This window comes from Trachypithecus francoisi, unplaced genomic scaffold, assembly GCF_009764315.1.
Source record: "Trachypithecus francoisi isolate TF-2019V2 unplaced genomic scaffold, Tfra_2.0 Lachesis_group8, whole genome shotgun sequence".
In the NCBI taxonomy this organism is placed as follows: Eukaryota; Metazoa; Chordata; class Mammalia; order Primates; family Cercopithecidae; genus Trachypithecus; species Trachypithecus francoisi.
This window is the reverse complement of record NW_022681473.1, coordinates 108,604,912-108,623,546: the sequence shown is the minus strand read 5'-3', so window position 1 is coordinate 108,623,546 and position 18,635 is coordinate 108,604,912. Positions and strand designations below refer to the sequence as shown.

General features: G+C 46.9%; 1 protein-coding gene across 5 annotated transcripts in view; it reads right to left on the bottom strand.

Annotated features, from left to right (window-relative positions):
• POU2F3 (POU class 2 homeobox 3) overlaps nucleotides 1–18,635 on the bottom strand; it is an 83,585-nt gene that overhangs the window by 47,268 nt on the left and 17,682 nt on the right. For 4 of the 5 annotated variants that reach the window (XM_033206054.1, XM_033206055.1, XM_033206057.1 and 1 more), the window contains one exon: nucleotides 5,525–5,559. In XM_033206054.1, coding sequence (XP_033061945.1) covers nucleotides 5,525–5,559 — 35 coding nt within the window. Of the gene's footprint in view, nucleotides 1–5,524; nucleotides 5,560–13,653; nucleotides 13,753–18,635 lie in introns of those variants that run through there. The other variant, XM_033206058.1, reaches the window with a different exon arrangement.

Here is an 18,635-nt window from a genome sequence, read left to right as displayed (position 1 = left end):
ATATGTTCAAGATACTTGTCTAAGAAGTATATACACATCATTTGACCCTCACAATAACCCTGTGAGACAGATATCACTATCCTCCCCACTTTACAGATGAGGGCATTGAGGCACATGGAGACTGGATAACTTGCTCAAGGTCACATGGTCAGGTAGTGCTGGAGCCAGGATTCACAGCCAGGCAGCGGCTCTATGTCTGTGTACATAACTTTCTTTTTCTTTTTTTTTTTTTTTTTTTGAGACGGAGTCTCGCTCTTTCACCCAGGCTGGAGTGCAGTGGCCGGATCTCAGTTCACTGCAAGCTCCACCTCCCGGGTTTATGCCATTCTCCTGCCTCAGCCTCTCGAGTAACTGGGACTACAGGTGCCCGCCACCTCGCCCAGCTAGTTTTTTGTATTTTTTAGTAGAGATGGGATTTCACCATGTTAGCCAGGATAGTCTCGATCTCCTGACCTCGTGATCTGCCCGTCTCGGCCTCCCAAAGTGCTACATAACTTCCTTCCTCCTTCCTTCCTTTTTCTTCTTCTTTCTTTTTTTCTTTCTCTTTCTTTCTTTCTTTCTTCTTCTTTCTTTCTTTCTTTCTTTCTTTCTTCTTTCTTTCTTCTTTCTTCTTGCTTTCTTCTTTCTTCTTTCTTTCTTTCTTCTCTCTTTCCTTTCTTCCTTCCTTCCTTCCTTCCTTTTCTTTCTTTTCTCTCTCTCTCTCTCCTCTCTCTCTCTCTCCCCTCTCCTCTCTCTCTCTCTCTCTCTCTCTCGTTTTTCTGAGATAGAGTCTCACTCTGTCATCCAGGCAGAGTGGCACGATCTCAATTCACTACAACCTCCACCTCCCAGGTTCAAGCAGTTCTCCCTGCCTCAGCCTCCCAAGTAGCTGGGATTACAGGCACCTGCCACCACGCCCAGCTAATTTTTGTATTTTTAGTAGAGATGGGGTTTCGCCCTGTTGGCCAGGCTGGTCTTAAACTCCTGACCTCAGGTGATCCACCCGCCTAGGCCTCCCTAAGTGTTGGGATTACAGGTGTGAGCCACTGCGCCTGGCCTGTGTGCGTAACTTTCTTGCTCTGTCTGTGTCTTTCACATTTCTGGCTACAGCAGCATTCCACTCGGCCTCTCTTGCATCAGTTTGTCACTCATCCTCCCTTCCCTTCTCACCCACACTCCCCTCCAGTGCTCTTCTAGTAAATGAAACTAGTCATGCTTGAGAACACCTAGTAGCTCATTACTGCCCATAGAACAAGCCCCAGACTTCTTTGCTAGGCATTTGACATCTTCATAGCTTGGCCTAACCCACCAAGGGAGACAATTCACTATCCCCTAGGCCTGTAATATTCTTGCCAACCCTCTCTGCTAGTCAAAACCTACTCTTCCCTCACCATCCACTTCAGACACCATCTCTTCTGTAATATCCTTCGGTAGAGCTTAGCATTCTCATGTCTCTCACAGAACACATCTTTGCAATTTATATTCTTACAATGGACACCTCTCTATCCAGCGCTTAAGTATGGCTGCATATTCAAAGGTTGAATGGACGGTCCCAGATCCAGCCTACTGGGTCCTTCTGATTCAGCCTCTAGATTTCAAACGATTCTTTTCACTGGCTCACATACAGTCATACAGGCTGGAAAAAGTCCACGTGACATATTTCCCCTCACTCTCTACAGCTCAAAGGTGACTTTCTTCCTCATTTCTCTTCAATGGAAAAATAAAATAAAATGAAAGTCGGGTGGAAGAGTCCAACTAATCAGCCAAAATATGGCAAGAGATAAGTAATGACACCGTAACATGCACACTGTCTGGGGCCTCAGACAGCATCTCAGCCAAGCCTCTCCATTTTACTCATCAGGAAACAGAACCCCAGAAAGAAGAGGTTTGTATAAGGCAGCGACTAGTGAGGGACAGACAGCACTGGAACTCAGGACTTCTGCGTCCCTATTCAGGGCCTTAGCCTGTTGCTTCTCAAGTCTATCTCATCTGTCCTGGGGATGGAGGGTTGGCCTTGTTTCTGGGTCCCTTGACCTTCCCACACGTATCCCCCAAACAGACTCAGTCTGCCTTCCTGGGACCAGGAAGTTAACAGGCTCAGTGTGGAAACTTCCCGATGAGCCATGAGCGTTCCTTGCTCATGCAACTTCAGGACTGTGGTTTACCCAGAATCTGGCCGTACCAACTGGCCTGGGGCCTTGCAACAGGAGTTTCACCCAGGGCAGTGGCTCTTTCTCTGCTCCCCTGTGTCTGCCAACCCCTTGTCTGTGTCAGATGCAGAGGCTGCTCCTATACAACCATTCATTCTTCCACTCCCTACTCCCTCTACCTCCCAGGTTAGTCATGGTGAGGTCACACTCAACGTCTGGCTCCCAGGCCTCTCCCCAGGGATGATGTGCGGATGCAGGGAGCAGGGCAGGTGCAGCAAGGCCTCATGGGAAAAACGGGCTCTGGAGTCAAAGAGATATGGGTTCAAATCCTGGCTCAGCCAGTCAATCAATTGTGTGACCTTCATCAGGTTATTTAATCTTTCAAATCCTTCTCTGTAAAAGACGGGGCTGCCTGGGAGGCAGTTTTCTCACTTGTGAAATGAGGATTGTATCACCCACCTCACTGGTTTAGAGTGAGAATTAAAGGAGATTCAGTGCCAAGAGCGCCTTGCCCCGAGCCTGGCGGTCAGCAAGTTTTAGTTTGCTTCTCTTGCTGTGAAGTGTGAGGGTGTGACCCTCAAGCGGGGGCCTGGGAAGTCCTGGGTGCCCACCCACTGGCCTGCAGGTGAGTTGGCGTGAGTGTGAGCAGAGGAGAGCTCCAGCCTGAGTGTGTAAATGAACGTGACCAGGCAGAATGTGTCTTCCTCCAAAATTCCCTCCACCCTCTTTAAAGGAAAGATCTGTCATGTCTGTTCTTGTCAGTGATGAGAATCCAAACCCCTCCCAGAAGAGGGAGGGAACAACCCACCCCACAAGGCTCATCCAAGGGAAACAAACTGCAGCAAGGCTCACTCCCAGCAGCAGTCACCTGGTGGGGAAACCACACCCCAAAGATGTTCCAAGGGTCAGGGGCCTCCCAGGGTCGGAGGGGCTGCCCTCATCCTTCTCCCCAGCACAAGTGTGTCTCAAGCTTCCGACAAATCACACGGGCAGCTAAGCCCATGGGGCCTGTGAAGCTGGCCACCTCCCAGCGAGGCTGGCCTTGCCATGTCTTGGTATGGAAGAGGCTCCTCCCCATGCATCTTGTCCAAGGGGCTGGGGCCAGGAGAGGTGGGCCCTGGGCTGGGGAATCTTGAGTCCTCAGGGCAGAAAGCACAGGGCCCGGGCCACATCCCAACCTGTTTAGGATGAGGATCACAGAATCCATCAGGATGACAGAATCCTTGGGAATCTCCTCCATTTTCCTGCCCTTGAAGCAAACCTGACCAAACTATCTCTGAGATAAGAACCTGTCTCACATTTAAAGACCTTGAGTGAGATGCTGACTCTACAGTCTCCCTCCCTTGGTAGTTTTTAATAAACTGCATTGGTTGGAAGTCCTTCCTCTCTGTAGCTAACTTAGATCTCTCTTTAATTGAAGCCTATCTCTGTTTTAGGTCTCAGGTGTAAAGGGAGGGTAGCTGGCTTTCATTTGTTAGCAAACTCCCCAGCCTTCCTGATGAATAAAACTGCAGAATTTGCCTGCCTAAAAGGTGCTGGCTCAGGACTCAACATTATTCTTCTCTCTGACTGCGAAGAATGTACCCAGAAATAACAGCCTTTTAGGAAATGTTAATACTGACTTCAGGCCAGGCACTGTGGCTCACACCTGTAATCCCAGCAGTTTGGCGGGCTGAGGAGAGAGGATTGCTTGAGCCCAGGAGTTCAAGACCAGCCTGGGCAAGGTGGCAAAACCCCATCTCTACAAAAAACACAGAAAATTAGCCAAGCATTACAGGTGTGAGCCACTGCGCCTGGCCTGTGTGGTGCATGCTGTGATCTCAGCTACTTGGGAGGCTGAGGTGGGAGGATTGGTTGAGCCCCAGAGGTCAAGGTTGCAGTGAGCTGTGACTGTACCACTGCACTCCAGCCTGGGCAACAGAGTGATAGCCTGCCTTAAAAACAAAACAGTGACTTCAAATCACTCTGTAGATAAAGGAGGAGAAGAACCTATGTCTGCATTTGATCTCCAGCCCCCATCCTAGACTTCCATCTAAATCTGGACTCAGGATATCAGAATCTAGGGGAGGATTCCTAGTGATTATCCAATGCACCCCTTTCCCTTCCTTCTTGCCATCTCCCTTTCTATGTCACTATTCTCTGACTAAAAATTCCTACTCATCCTTCAGAGACAGACTCAGATATCACCTCCTCCATGAAGCCTGCTCTGAGCTCCCGGGAAGAATTAACTGTTCCTATTTCTATTTGATTTTATGCTTTTTCCATACCTCTAGTAAAACATAAATGAGGTTGTATTGTAATTATCCACTTAAAAGTCAGTCTCTCCCTCTCCCTCTCTCTAAAGACATTCCACCCTGTCCTTATACTAGACTTTGAGGTCCTTCAAGGCAGAGATCATGCCCTAATTTTGTGTTCCCATACCTGGCATAGTGCAAGTACTCCCCCATTGCCAAATTTATGGAATGAATTAATTTTTCAGTTGAGAAAACTCAGACCAAAAATATTAAATAACTTGATCAAGGTTATACCCCTAGTTAGTGGCAGAAATGGAACGAAAACCCAGGCTTTCTAACTTTGTGTTTAATTCTCACACCCCTCCCTCACTCTAGGACTTCCCATTACTGCTCCCTGCCTGGCTCCAGCTTAGCCTTTCTCCTCCAAACAAACTCTCCCACTCCCACCATCTGCTTCTGACATCACACCCTGTCCTACCTCCCACCCCGCCATCTTCCCATCAGCCTCCAACCTCAAGGGTAAGTCCTCTCCCTCGGCTTCCCCCTTCTCTTTACACATGTACATCCATCTGTCCTGCGATCTTTCCAATACCACCTTCAAAGCCCTTCCTAACTAAGTCTAACCTCATTCAACTTGGTTTTCTTGCAAGGCACCAGGCGCATGTCTATGTTGCCCCCGAGCCTGGTTACCTGTTCTTTTTTGAGCTATTTCTGCCTGTCTGTTTCCTGTTATGTTCTCTAGCTGCTTACTTTAAATCAGGAATTCTCTGTGGCAATCCAGGCACCTCATCCTTTGTGGCTCCATAAATTCCTCTGTACACAGTCAATTCATGCAAACCCTCACCTAAGAGGCAACTTGGGCTACGCATTGACAGGAAAAGAGCTGTTGCCTTAGATTTCTGGACCACGTCTGGCATAAAGTTTACCCTAAACAGGTGCTCCATTTGTTAGCCCTTTTTTGAGAGGATACTGAAGAGACCCCAACACTGGCTCATGGGTTGGGGTGGGAGGTTGGGCTCAGGGTCCTTTGATCCTGAAAGCTTGGTGTTTATGAATAAACACCCCCAAACTGTACTTAATCTTGTCTTCCTCCATACCAGATAGTATAGGTGATGCCCAAAATTGATAGTATAAATGTTTCTTTCTGACCCAAGTTCTTACCTGCCTGTTGAAATCTAGGCCATTTCGATCATTTCCTAGAAAAGATAAAAATATATGCATATTAGTTGGTAGCAGGTTTCAAAGAGGCTGAAGGTCAGAAAAAAACTAGGATGTTGAGACGCGCATGGCTCTATTTAGAAAAAGAGCACCTGCTTCTCTTGTGGCTGGGATCCTCCTCCTCGACCTGTTTCCTGGAAACGTCTTTGGAAAGTCTCCTCCAGGGTGATGATAGCCGGGTAAAGGGTCACCTTGGAGGAGAGGCTGACTTGTCTGAGGTTGCACAGCAAATCAGAGTCTGTGGGGAGGACAGCTGGCCATGCCAACCGGAGAGCTCACTCCACCGCATGCTTCTATGCCCGGGCTTCCCCCTCAGATGGAAGCTGCTACATCCCTCCAGGGACCAAGGGACCAAGAAGAGACCAGCATGGATCCCAAAGGACTCCCTAGGACAGATGGCATGCCACTAGCCCAGCCCTTCGGGAGAGATAACACCTAAAGTATGTCAGCTAGACAGCTGTCTTTCTTGTTTTTTACACCCTCAACTTTTACCATAAATGTTGGGTTGAAAAAGTAAATATGTGCTTAATAGAAATGTCTTTCGGTGGCTGGGCACAGTGGCTCATGCCTGTAATCCCAGCACTTTGGGAGGCCAAGGCAGGAGGATCACTTGAGCTCAGGAGTTCAAGACAGCCTGGGCAACACAGTGAGACTCCATTGCTACTAAAAAGACAAAAAAAATTAGCCAGGCATAATGGCACATGCCTGTAGGCAGGAGGATCGCTTCAGCCCAGGAGGTAGAGGCTGCAGCGAGCCCTGATCGTGCCACTGCACCCCAGCTTGGGTAACAGAATGAGACCCTGTCTCAAAAAATAAATAAATGCATAAATAAAAAAGAGGAAGAAAAGCAAAGATTTTGGTTCAGAAAAAGTCTAAAGTAGTGGAAAAATCACCCTACCAAGAGGAAGTCATAATTAGTATTTTTGTATATTTTATGATCTTTTTTATAATTGTTTCTCTTCATGGATATATACCACTCTGTATAGACTTTTATCCCACTTTTTCCAGTGAGCACCATAAATATTTCTCCTGTGCTATTAAGGAACATCATAAATGTTTCTATGCTTATAAATATCATTTTTAACGGTTACATAATATTACATTAAATGGATATACCATGATTTGTTTAAACATATACCTATTATTAGCAGAATTGTTTTCACTCTTTGCTAAAATAAAACTTCCTATTCACATAGCTCTCCAGGACCGGAGCTGCCGCCCAACCTTCCTTTGGGCCTCCTGTATTACTGGTTCTATAACAGCAAGCAAAATAGTCATTTATTAAATACAGTACACTCAGAGCCCAGCACTGTGCAGCACATGCATATATATATATATATAAATATGCATATATACAATATGCATATATATAATATGCAGAATGTGTGTGTGTATATATATACATATAATGCGCTCAAAATACATTGGTTGAGCAAATGAGTAAACAAATTCAAAACTCTCAAGATAGCTTTGGAATAAAGTCCAGATTCCTTGGCACAACGTGGAATTCCCCATACGTCCTATCTCCTGCCTACCTTTTCTGCTCTTATGCCACTGACAATCCTATCTTACTTTTTCTCCCAGGTACCCTGAGCTCCAGCCACACAAAGTACCACTTGCATCCTAACAAACCACGCGCTCACGTTACCGTGTCTCTGTGCACTGCTCCCTTCCTTGCATGGAGTTAGTCCCTCTCCCCTCTGGAATCTGGGAGGCCTTTCTACTGGTTGCGTGACACTCGTTGTGTTACTCCCTCTTAGTATATTTCCTTCTCCTGCTAGTCTATGAATTCCTTGAGAGCTGGACAGTGACACCCATTTTTTTTTTTTTTTGTCGTCAGTGGCCACAAAATGACCACAGTTCCTAACATGGATCAGAGGCTCAAGAAACACCTGAGAGATGAATGAATAGGGTCTAAGAGAATTCCCTGGAGCTTTAACCCCTTTTCCTCAGCTGTGTCCTAAACAACCATGGGCAAATGCAACCCTTTCCTGTGTGGTCATGAAGTCATGACGCATCTCTGAGAGCAGGTGGGCTGGCAAGGTGGGAGCAGAAGATGAACAGCGGTGGGGTCCCGAGAAAGAGGAAGAGGTGAGATGCAAAATGATCTCTGAGCAAAGCCTGGTTTTGAGATCAGCTATGATGATATATAAGATCTGCTAGGAGAGCTGGGAGCAGTGGCTCAAGCCTTTAATCCCACGTGAGTGGATCATTTGAGATCAGGAGTTTGAGACCAGCCTAGCCAATATGGTGAAACCCCGCTAAAATACTAAAAATACAAAAATTAGCCAGGCGTGGTGGTGGGCACCTGTAGTCCCAGCTACTCGGGAGGGTGAGACAGGAGAATCGCTTGAACCCTGGAGGCAGAGGTTACAGTGAGCTGAGATCGCATGACTGCACTCCAGCCTGGGTGACAGAGTGAAACTGTCTAAAAGAAAAAAGAAAAAAAAGGATCTGCTAAGGGAGCTAAAGATGGGAAGGACCCACAGCCACAATAGTTGTGTTGAAAGGGGTAGATGAAGGTAAAATTGCTTTTATCTTAAAAAAAAAAATCCCTTTGTGACATTGTGATGTTGTGACATTGGGTTAATAAGGAGTAATGTTCAAAAACTTGACAAAAGAACACATTCATTAATTCAACAAATATTTACTAAGCACAGTCTATGTGCAAGGCACTGTTCCAGGCACTGGGAATACAGTCTTGGAGAAGATGGAAGTCACTGGCCTCATGGAGTTTCTTTTCTAGTTGAGAAGACATAAAAAAGAACTAAGCAAACAAAAATGCACTGTGCTTTCATCTAGAGATAATTACTGTGGAGAACAAGCAGGCACTGTAAGGCTGTAGAGAGTATCTGAGGCTGATCAGAAACAGGATGACTGGGGAGGGCCACTCAAAGGAGGTGACATTTTCTCTGAACAAAGTGAGGACCTAGTCTTTTGAAGGCCTGAGGAAAGATCATTTCAGATGGAAAGACTGGGTCCTGAGGCTTGCATGCCAAGGGATAGTAATGAGGTCAGTATGGCTGGAGGGAAGAGTAGTGATGGAGAGCTGGCATGGGATCTGCTGGTTGGGTCGTGATGAAGACTGCAGTTTTCAATCCAAGGAACATGGGTCAATCTGAGGGTTCCAAGCAGAGGAGTAACATGATTTGACTTAGGCCTTTACACCTGCAAGGGTAAGAGAGGAGGAAGGGAGACCAACTGGGAGGCTGCCGCAATGGCCCAAGTGGGAGGGCAGTGGGCTGGACAGGATGGTGGCAGTGGACACAGTGAGCAGGGCCAGGATGTACTTACGTGGACAGCAGACAGGGCTGGCTGATGCGGGGATGTGGAGGGCAGGGGAAAGAAAGGAATCAAGGGTGATTCCTAGGGTTTGGGTTTCCTTGATGAAGGTGTGATGGTGCCACTCGCTGTGATGGGGTGACTTGGGGAAGAACTCAAGAGTTATGCTTGGGACATGCAAGGTTTGAGATGCCAATTAGATGTCTCAGAAGAGGTGGGGAAATGAGTTTGACTCAGGAGAAGTGTTCGGTCAGGAGGTATCAATTGGGTAGCCCTCAGCTAATGGGTGGTAGCTAAAGCCACAGCACCCAGTGAGGTCACAAAGGAACTGAGCCCAGATGAGGAATAAAAAAGGGTCAAGGGTGGATGATGAGCAGACACCAGCAAAAGAGACTGAGAAACAGTAGGAAGTCAAATGGAAGAAAGATGGGGCAAGGAGAGGGGTTTGGAGAGGGGTTTTCAAGAAAGGAGACAATATGCATTTGAATGAGACCTAGAAAGTAAGAAAAATAGCATTATATAACAGTTTGACTTGGAGAGGGTCATCAGGTTTGCGGACAATTAAAAAATGTCTTCACTTTTGATTTCTGTAAATGCTATTATGATGTTGTTTGTGAGACCCATAACACGAAAAAGTTGTCTAAGCACAATTCAGAGATTAATTTGAAAACTGACCAACACAAATCAACCATTTCTGTTGCCTGGGAGTTTGGCCGTGGCCCCCTTCTCAAGAGGCATCTCATTCTGAGGATGCACCTGCTCCACTTGGAGCCTGATGATGGAGTTTCCCCTTCTCATCAAATTCATTCTTACCCGCAGGGGTATCTCACATTTTCCTTGTTCCCAGGCACACTGAAGGGCAGGATTAGAGTGCAGGGGCCAGCCAGAGCCTCCCAGGAGACTGGCCCCTAGTGCTCCAGGAGGGCCGAGAGTAGCACATGGCTCAGCCTTTGGCACTCAGGTAAGGCACTTCTTGGGAGACATGGCCTTCCTCATGTCTCTGAGCCCATGTGTCTGGGCAGAGACATAGGGACATAGTCTAATGGAAGCATTAGGTTCATATCTGGTGATACTGTTGCTTCTCCCTCCAGATCTGGCTGAAGAGGAATCACCACAGCCCTCATTTTACTGCCATGCTTGTTCCTGCTTTCCTTCCGTGGTCACTGGACTTGTTCCACGGAGCAGCTCTCCCCACCCAGCCTATAGGAAGGCCTGGAAGGTGGTACCTGGGAACTGCAGACTGTGATTTAGCTCACGGGGCTCTGCTGTGGCCCCAGTGCTCCAGATTAAGACAATTGGCCAGTCATTCCTAGAATGCTTAAATTTATTCATATTTGAAACAGTACTGAAGGTACTCCTCTTTCCCAGAGAAAGGAAGAGATGCAATGATTACATTGTGTTAAATATTGGTCCACGATCACCAGAAACTTTTCTACTCCTGTAAGATGCTGTGTGAAGGAGCAGCAGGGTATACTTAGAAAGAGTCCTGGACTGGAAGTCAGAAGACTGGGGTTCGAGCCTGAGCTCCATCGCCACCAAGCTATGTGAATTGGGTCAAAGCAGGGACTTCCTGATGCCTCAGTGGTAAAACAAGGTCATGATTCTTGTTTCATTCCCTTCCCAGGAATACAGTGAGAATTGAGTGAGATAAGCTGATGGCTAGGCTTTTCAACTGCAGAGCTGGGTTCCAGACACCCTAGACTACTCCCCCAAAAAGTGGAGCCTGATCTTGTGTTAGGGACTTTGCATATGCTGTTCCCTCTGAAAGGCCCTTCTCTCCTCCTCTTCTACCTAGAAAATACTTGCCCTTCAAGACCCAACTCAAATGTCATTCTCCAAGAAGCTTATCCAAAGGAAAACAAAGGATTTCTTCCTCTGTGTTTCTGTATCATTCATTCATTCATTGACAGGGTCTCACTCTGTTTTCCAGGATGGAGTGCAGTGGTACGATCTCAGCTTACTGCAACCTCTGCCTCCTGGGCACAAGCAATACCCCTACCTCAGCCTCCAGAGTAGCTGGGACTACAGGCATGTGCCACCATGCTCAGATAATTTTTTAATTTTCTTTTTTGTGGATATGAGGTCTTATTATGTTACCCAGGCTGGTCTTGAACTCTGGGCCTCAAGCCTCAGCCTCCCAAAGTTCTGAGATTAAAGGCAGGAGCCACTGTACCCAGCTCTTATCCCTTATAGCACATACCCTTTTTTTTTTTTTTTTTTTTTGAGACAGAGTCTCGCTCTGTCGCCCAGGCTGAAGTGCAGTGGCCAGATCTCAGCTCACTGCAAGCTCTGCCTCCTGGGTTTACGCCATTCTCCTGCCTCAGCCTCCCCGAGTAGCTGGGACTACAGGCGCCCGCCACCTCACCCAGCTAGTTTTTTGTATTTTTTAGTAGAGACGGGGTTTCACCGTGTTAGCCAGGATGGTCTCGATCTCCTGACCTTGTGATCCACCCGTCTCAGCCTCCCAAAGTGCTGGGATTACAGGCTTGAGCCACCACGCCCAGCCTACTATGTTTTCTAGTCAGTGGTTTATGTGTCTGTTTCCCTCATGAGATTGTGAGCTCCCAGAGGCCAGGGTTGTTATATCTTGTTCATCTTTGTGGCCCAAGTGTCTAAAACAGTGTCTGACACATAGTAGGTACTGAAGGATCATACATGTAACAGATCCAAATCACTGAGAAACTGTGACATAAACTAACCTCCTATTCAGACCTAACAAACCACAGGCATCCCCATCCACAGAAACCTGAACACGTTCTATTTCCAAGCCCTGGCTCCGTCTTTGGAAGATGGCTGCCACTGCAGAAAAACCAGAACAGAACAGAACACATATATGGCCAGCAGCATTATTTTCAGAGTCCAACACCGAAGTGTAAACTTGGAGGGGAAAACACCTTCCTAAGGCCACACATAGCCTCAGAGAACCTGAACCAGGACAACAGCTCAGATTTCTCAACTACCAAACTCACACAGTTTTCCAATAAATCCAATGCATTGAGTGACATAGAAAAAAACTGAGTATGGTTTTAGACCTTAATCAACAGCTTAGGCTAATAAAGAGGATAGATGCATATCAAATCTGGAAGCGATTCAAAGCAGAGAGCAGAAAGCAATACATAAAAGTAGACCACAGAATCAGGATTAGAAAATATTTGGTAGGCTCTAACAGGAGACCCAAACCAACAAGATAAAATGTAACAGGAATAAATACAAAGTTCCATATTTAGGCTAAAAAAATCAACTATATAAAATCAAAGATAGGGGAGGTGGAACTGTATGTTTAGAAATGGTTAAGATGGTAGGCTAGGCGCGGTGGCTCATGCCTGTAATCCCAGCACTTTGGGAGGCCAAGGAGGGTGGATCACAAGGTCAGAAGTTTGAGACCAGCCTGACCAACATGGTGAAACCCTGTCTCTACTAAAAATACAAAAATTAGCCGGGCATGGTGGCATATGCCTGTAATCTCAGCTACTCAGGAAGCTGAGGCAGGAGAATCACTTGAACCTAGGAGGCAGAGGTTGCAGTGAACCAAGATTGTGCCATTGCACTCCAGCCTGTGCAACAGAGCAAGACTCCGTCTCAAAAAAAAAACAAAAAAAGAAAAGAAATGGTGAAGATGGTAAATTTTATGTTACGCATTTTTTACCATGATAGGAAAATATAAAAAGTAAAACAAAAGTTTTATTAGGGAATTCTATTTTGACAAATAATGTAAACTGGAAATCCGCTTTTCTTCTTCATATTGGATAGTCAGCTAACGTAGTCCAATTGCACAAAGATATGCCCCACTTTTAAGACCATCTGCTACAACGTGGAACCTGATAAAGACTGCTTTCAGCAATACCAACAACCAACCTCAAACTGGAACCAAGAATAGAAATAATCATAGCTGATACATAAGGCGATTAAAAATTTGTGTGCATATTTTAAGATACTTTACCATCAAAATGGCCGTGAGAATTAAATGAGGGATTCATTTTGTTTTGTGTGATAATGATATTGTGCTTAAGAAGGAAAATGTCTTCATGTTTTAGAGATGCATATTCCCATATTTAGGACTGAAATGTTATAATGTCTATAATTTAAAGGAAAATATGCCAGTAACGAGAATGGCAAGAATCTGATGGTTGCTGAGAAGGGGCGATGAGTGCATGGGGTTCATTGTATTAGTCTCTCCTTTTGTGTTTGTTTGAAAATGTCCAGAATAAAAAGATATTGAAAATAAATGTATAAATAAAATACTTCAGAAAAACAGCAGAAGCAAATATGGTGAGATGTTCATTATTAAATCCAGATGATGGGTATGTGGCTGTTCATTAAAGTTTCTTTTCCTTTTTCTGTATGTCTGAAATTTTTCAAAATAAAAGTTGAAAAGGTTCGTTGAGGGAATATTTGAAAGCACCTGGCCCTGTGCCTGGTGCAGTCAGTGCTGAAATAAATGTCAGTGGACTTTTCCTTCCTCCCCATATACTGGCCTGGAAGTGAAGCGGGCTTAGCCTGCAGCTCCAAAGAGCAGAACAATGGTAGAAGCTGTGGGGAAGCAGGCCTCCTCTCAGCATAAGGAAGAACTTTGTAAAAAGTGTACCTGTCTTACAGTGAAACCTGCAGCGTCACAGAGCTCCCCATCCTCAGGAATATTCGAGCGGAGGCTGCTTATTTCAGGGCTGTTACAGAAGTGATGTTTGAATTGATGAGGCAATTTGATAGCATCTAAGGGCATCTCAAGTGACCTCCCAAATTCCCTCCATCTGTTAAAGTCTTAGGATTCAATGCATTTGATTGAAACGTACCAGGGCTTTTTCTTCCCCTCCCAGAATCTTGTCACTGTCTACAGCATCTGCAAAGAGAGGCACAGGGAAGACCAGAGAACTCTCTTCACCATTTCCCTGGGTCCTGTTGGTTCTGCATACAAATAAAAGATTAAGTACACAGAAGGGAGGGGTGGGGCAGAAAAGGGTTCACAAAGGAAGTGGCAGAATTCCCTATCTGGAGGTCTTGGGAGCAAATAGATGAGATCTGTGTCAAGCAGGAAGGGCCAACACCTGGGATGCCTCCAGGCCTCTTTTGGTTCTCATGGACCCCTGGGAATCTCTGGGCCAGGAGGCCTCAATGGCAAGAAAGTGGGAGAGGGCATATACCTAGGCACCCTGGCTCATAAGGCTAGGAGGGACCGCAGGAGACCACCCAGGCTTTGGGGAAGATGTGGTTTTATTATTCACCTTATTTTACAGGTGAGGAAACTGAGCCTGAGCCTGAACAAGGGTAAGTGCTTGCACAAAGTGAAAGAGCTTTTAAAGCATGCGGGTATGTGGGGAATGATCCTCAGGGGGAGGCAAAACAAAATAAAACAAAACAAAACGCATGTCTCCAACCCCAATGCACTGTGTTCTTCCATTCTCGGAATCTTTTCTCTTTTTTGAGACGGTGTCTCACTCTGTCATCCAGGCTGGAGTGCAATGGTGTGATCATGGCTCAATGCAGCCTTGACCTTCCGGGCTCAAGCGATCCTCCCACCTCAGCCTTCCCAGTAGCTAGGACCACAGGTGTGCCACCACAACTGGCTAACTTTAAAAAAAAAACTGTAAAGATAGGGTCTCACTATGTTGTCCAGGCTAACCTGGAACTCCTGAGCTCAAGCAATCCTCTTGCCTCGGCCCCCCAAAGTGCTGGAATTACAGGCATGAGTCACCGTGCAAGGTTCTGGCATCAGTTAAACTTGGAGAATGTCTGAGGACTCATCGAAGACCCAACTTAACCCCCCAACACCAGCATATCCCTGCTCAACACAGTGCCCAGGACTGTGCATCTGCACCACACAGTTCGCAGTAAGAAGCCAAGCCACAGGTGGAGGGATTTGGGTTAAATATGAGAACATTTAGGTTCACAGAATTTGAATTAAGTGATCAAGAGGGTAAAAGGCACACTAAAATTCTGGGGAGCCCCAAGATTCCAATACAATCTCCTTAGGCCAAGATGGCCATAATACCCAATGAAGTCCTGCAGAGAAGGTCCAAGGATCCTAATGGAGGAGGTGCCCAAATGTCAAAAGCAGACTCCGCCTCCACCTCTCCTCCCTTTGGCATCCGTGGACACCGTGGACGCCGATCAACAGTGACCTGAGCTCCCTGGCCGAGCCCCTAACACCAGGAGCTGGGCATGGGGCCCCTAGGAGGGCCCTGCTTTCCCACCGCTGAGCCAACAGCCAACAGCCCAGCCTAGAAGGCTGATTTGCATAGCTTTGGCAGCCCTGGGATGTGAGTTTGCCTGGGGAGCAATTCTCTGGGTGAGGGAGGTGGAAGCCCGAGAACTGTTCAAGCAGGATTTTTCACTTCTGCCTGGTAAACAATGCAGAGAACATTCGGCAATGGGGCTGAGCCTCTCCCATTTCTGATTCTCTTCTCACCAGCTCCGCTTTCCAGTATAACCCAGTAAGACTTCCAGTGACACTACAGGACCAGTTGGCACCTTGCTGGCACTTTCTGAGAGAGCAACCATTCAGCTACTGGGACCTTGGAAGCATTCCTGAGCAGCTAGCCACCAGAGCAAATGGAGAAGCTTCCAGCGTGGTCATTTAAACCAGCCCAGAACAAGTTTTTTCCAGGATGCTCCCAGACGTTATGCCTACCTTTTTTGGTACTTGAGATTCATCCAAGGAATTGGGAAGTGTGGCCTAATGGTCAGAGTTCTGTCTAGAAAACACACAGTAAACTGGGTTCTAGGGTCACTTTGGAGGCTGTTTTATGCTCAACTTTGACAAGTGGCTTAATCTCTGTAGCCTTCCCTTTCCTCTAAACATTATATTAAAACAAAAAGTTGCTGTCTCCATTCCTGCCACTTCCTTCATAGGAATGAGGAAATATCCAGGAGGAGCCTCAAAGCAATCCTTGAAGCCACCTGAAGAATAGGACTCAGGAGGCCCTGTGAGGGACTGTGGGAAGAGCACTGGTTTAGGAGTTGGGAGGTCTGAGTCTTATTTCTCCACTAGCTGGAAGTACTGGGTCAAGCCAGGGTGTGGATAGCAAATGCAAACGCAGTAGGTGTGCAAGCCATGCCCATCACTAATGGATCCTGGCTTTCCCCTTTTCTTCCCTAAACTCAGACATCACTAATGGATCCTGGCTTTCCCTTTTTCGTCCCTAAACTCAGACATCACTAATGGATCCTGGCTTTCCCTTTTTCTTCCCTAAACTCAGGGCTCACCGACCATTAGAGATGACCAGAATTAGTGCTCCTGAAGACACTCACTTGCTCCTCCAAGACTGGATGATCTGTTAGGGTCTCTCCATTCCTGACAGTCTGTGGATTGGGGAGTTTTCATGGTTTAAAGCTCCTACCTCTCTACGCAGAGAAGAGTCAACGTGACCAACCTCAGGGTTTCCTTGCGATGTGGCCTATAGGGCATCCTAATGACTTTCCTTCACATGCACAGTCACGAAATCAAACCCTGAAGCCTGCTCTCTAGGCTGGTCCCACGGATACCAGGAGGCCAGGACCATGCCACAGGGGGCAGAGGGGCTCTGTTGCTCCCGCCTTTGCTACAGAGGAGCCCAGCATTCCCCCAGCCTTCCCCTGCAATTTTTCATGTCATTTTTTGAGAAAGGGAAGGTTCCTCACCAAGGTCTCCTTGCTCATTAGGAAATACAATCCACATTTCTTCTCAGTTTCAGCAATAGGTAAGGCACTCTGGGCTTCCCATGCAACAGGAGATCCTTGCCTCAATCCCATCTCCTGTTGGCCACACACTGATGCCGCAGTCATGGAGCCAGGGGCAAAAGTGGCAGCATGGTCTGGGCTAAGCAGAAGGACCATCCTGAGCAGACGGCATCAGGTTCCAGAAAAAAGTGTCCAGGCACTCAGGCCACTGCTGCAAGGAACGGGGCCAGAAGATCCAAGTTCCCCATCAAAACCTTGACTCATAGTCCCCTGACCTTGGAAAAATAGTAAAAGTCCAACTTCAAAGGAAGTTAAATAAGAGCTCTGTTCTAGTTGCACCCAAAAACACATCTCAGAGAAACGCCCCACCCAGACGCTCTTTTTCTATCAGAGCTGTTTTGTGCTAGAGAGGAACCAGAGACTCCTAGTTCTGGACCCACCATTTACAGGTAAGGAAACTGAGTCCCAGAAAGGACAAGCCATGTGCTAAAGGTCACGCAACCAGCAAATAGCAATGCAGGGACAAAATCTCTGAGCTCCAATGCCCAGACTTGACTCTGCCCACGACAGCCCATGGGGTTCTTTTGACATTTATTCCAGACCAGCTCCGCTCCAGCCCTACCCCAGCCTTGCCAGAGGAAGGGGCTCAGAGAGGTTTAAGGTAATTAAGAGTCCAAGGGGCTCTTCCCTAGTCCTCTCCCCCAGGCTGAGGAAACTGGGGGTGAGAAGGGGTAGGGAGCGAAAGAGCAGGGGGAGCTACCAGAGGCGCAGGATTCGGTTGGGCGCTGGCTCTCACGCGGGCACGAAGATGTGCTCAGTGCAGCTCAGAGGGGTGCTTGTGGAGTGAGAAAGCTTACACCTAGAGATGCAATCTCACATTTGTAAAACAACTCACACTTTTGAAAACTGCTACAGATACTCTCATTTCATTCATTCCGCTGGAAGAGGTTATGTAACTTGCCCAAGGTCATTTGCTCCAGAGCTGGAGAGAAAGAACTCAGATCTCCAAGTTCTGGCCCCAAGGTCCATGTGCTGGCCACCAAAATGCATGGTTCATTTGCACCAAAATGCCTGGTTCAAATGCAGTTGTTCTTTCTTTTGCAGCATACTTTCATGTCCATTTCTTATTTGATCCTCACTCTGCCTGTGAGGTCTGCAGGGCCGAATTACAGAAATCCTGTGTTACCACTGAGTAAAGTGAGGCTCAGCGGGGTCAGGGCTTATCAGAGAGTGGAGAAACCATGTCCTTTCCATGACATGGTGCAATGCTGCCAGGGTCACACTCTCCTCTCCTCTCTGGAGTGGTGTCCCCAGGGCTGGAGTGAAGGGGAAAGGTGCACTCAGAGGCCCTGAGAACAGAGCAAAAACCCGTGTGGAGGAGCCAGTGAGAGGCTAGAGCCACGGGACCCCAGGCCAGGGTCACAGAGAGCCCTTGAAAGTGAGAATCGAAGGGTATGGTGACCCCGAGATACGGCAGCAGCAGGTCACCTGGTGCTGGGACGCTTCTGAGGGAAGGGTGGTAGGGAGAGGGGAAGCTTTGTCCAAGGAAAGAACAAAAGAGCAGAATGGAACAAAACAAAAGCAAAGGACAGAGGACCTGTTTCAGGGGCAGGGAAAGGGTCCTAAGGTAACGTGGGTCTTGAACTCCCGCTGTGACCTTGGGAAAATAATCCCCCTTCTCTGACCCCGGTCTCCTCCCCTATAAAATAGGAAAATAGGACAAGATCAGAGAATTTTCAAGCATTTTGGCAGCAGAACACTGTTTTCAAATAATAAGGATTAATTAGTAGCTGACATTTATTGAGCATTTACAACGCACCAAGCTTTATAGTAAACATTTTATACACATGACAGTATTTAATCCTCACAACTACTCTATGAGTGGGTGTTCTTATTATCCCCATTTTACAGATGAGGAAACTTGAGGCTCAGAATGGTTAATTACCTCGCCTAAGGTTACTGATTAATAAATCACTGAGTAGAGACTCAAACCCACATCTGTCTACCAGCAAAGGCTGTCCATACTACACCATGGTATCTCCAAATGAAACCTCATACGAAGTTGCTGCAGAAACTCAAGGGGAAAAAAGGACTTTTAGGTCTTCTGGAACTATAACAT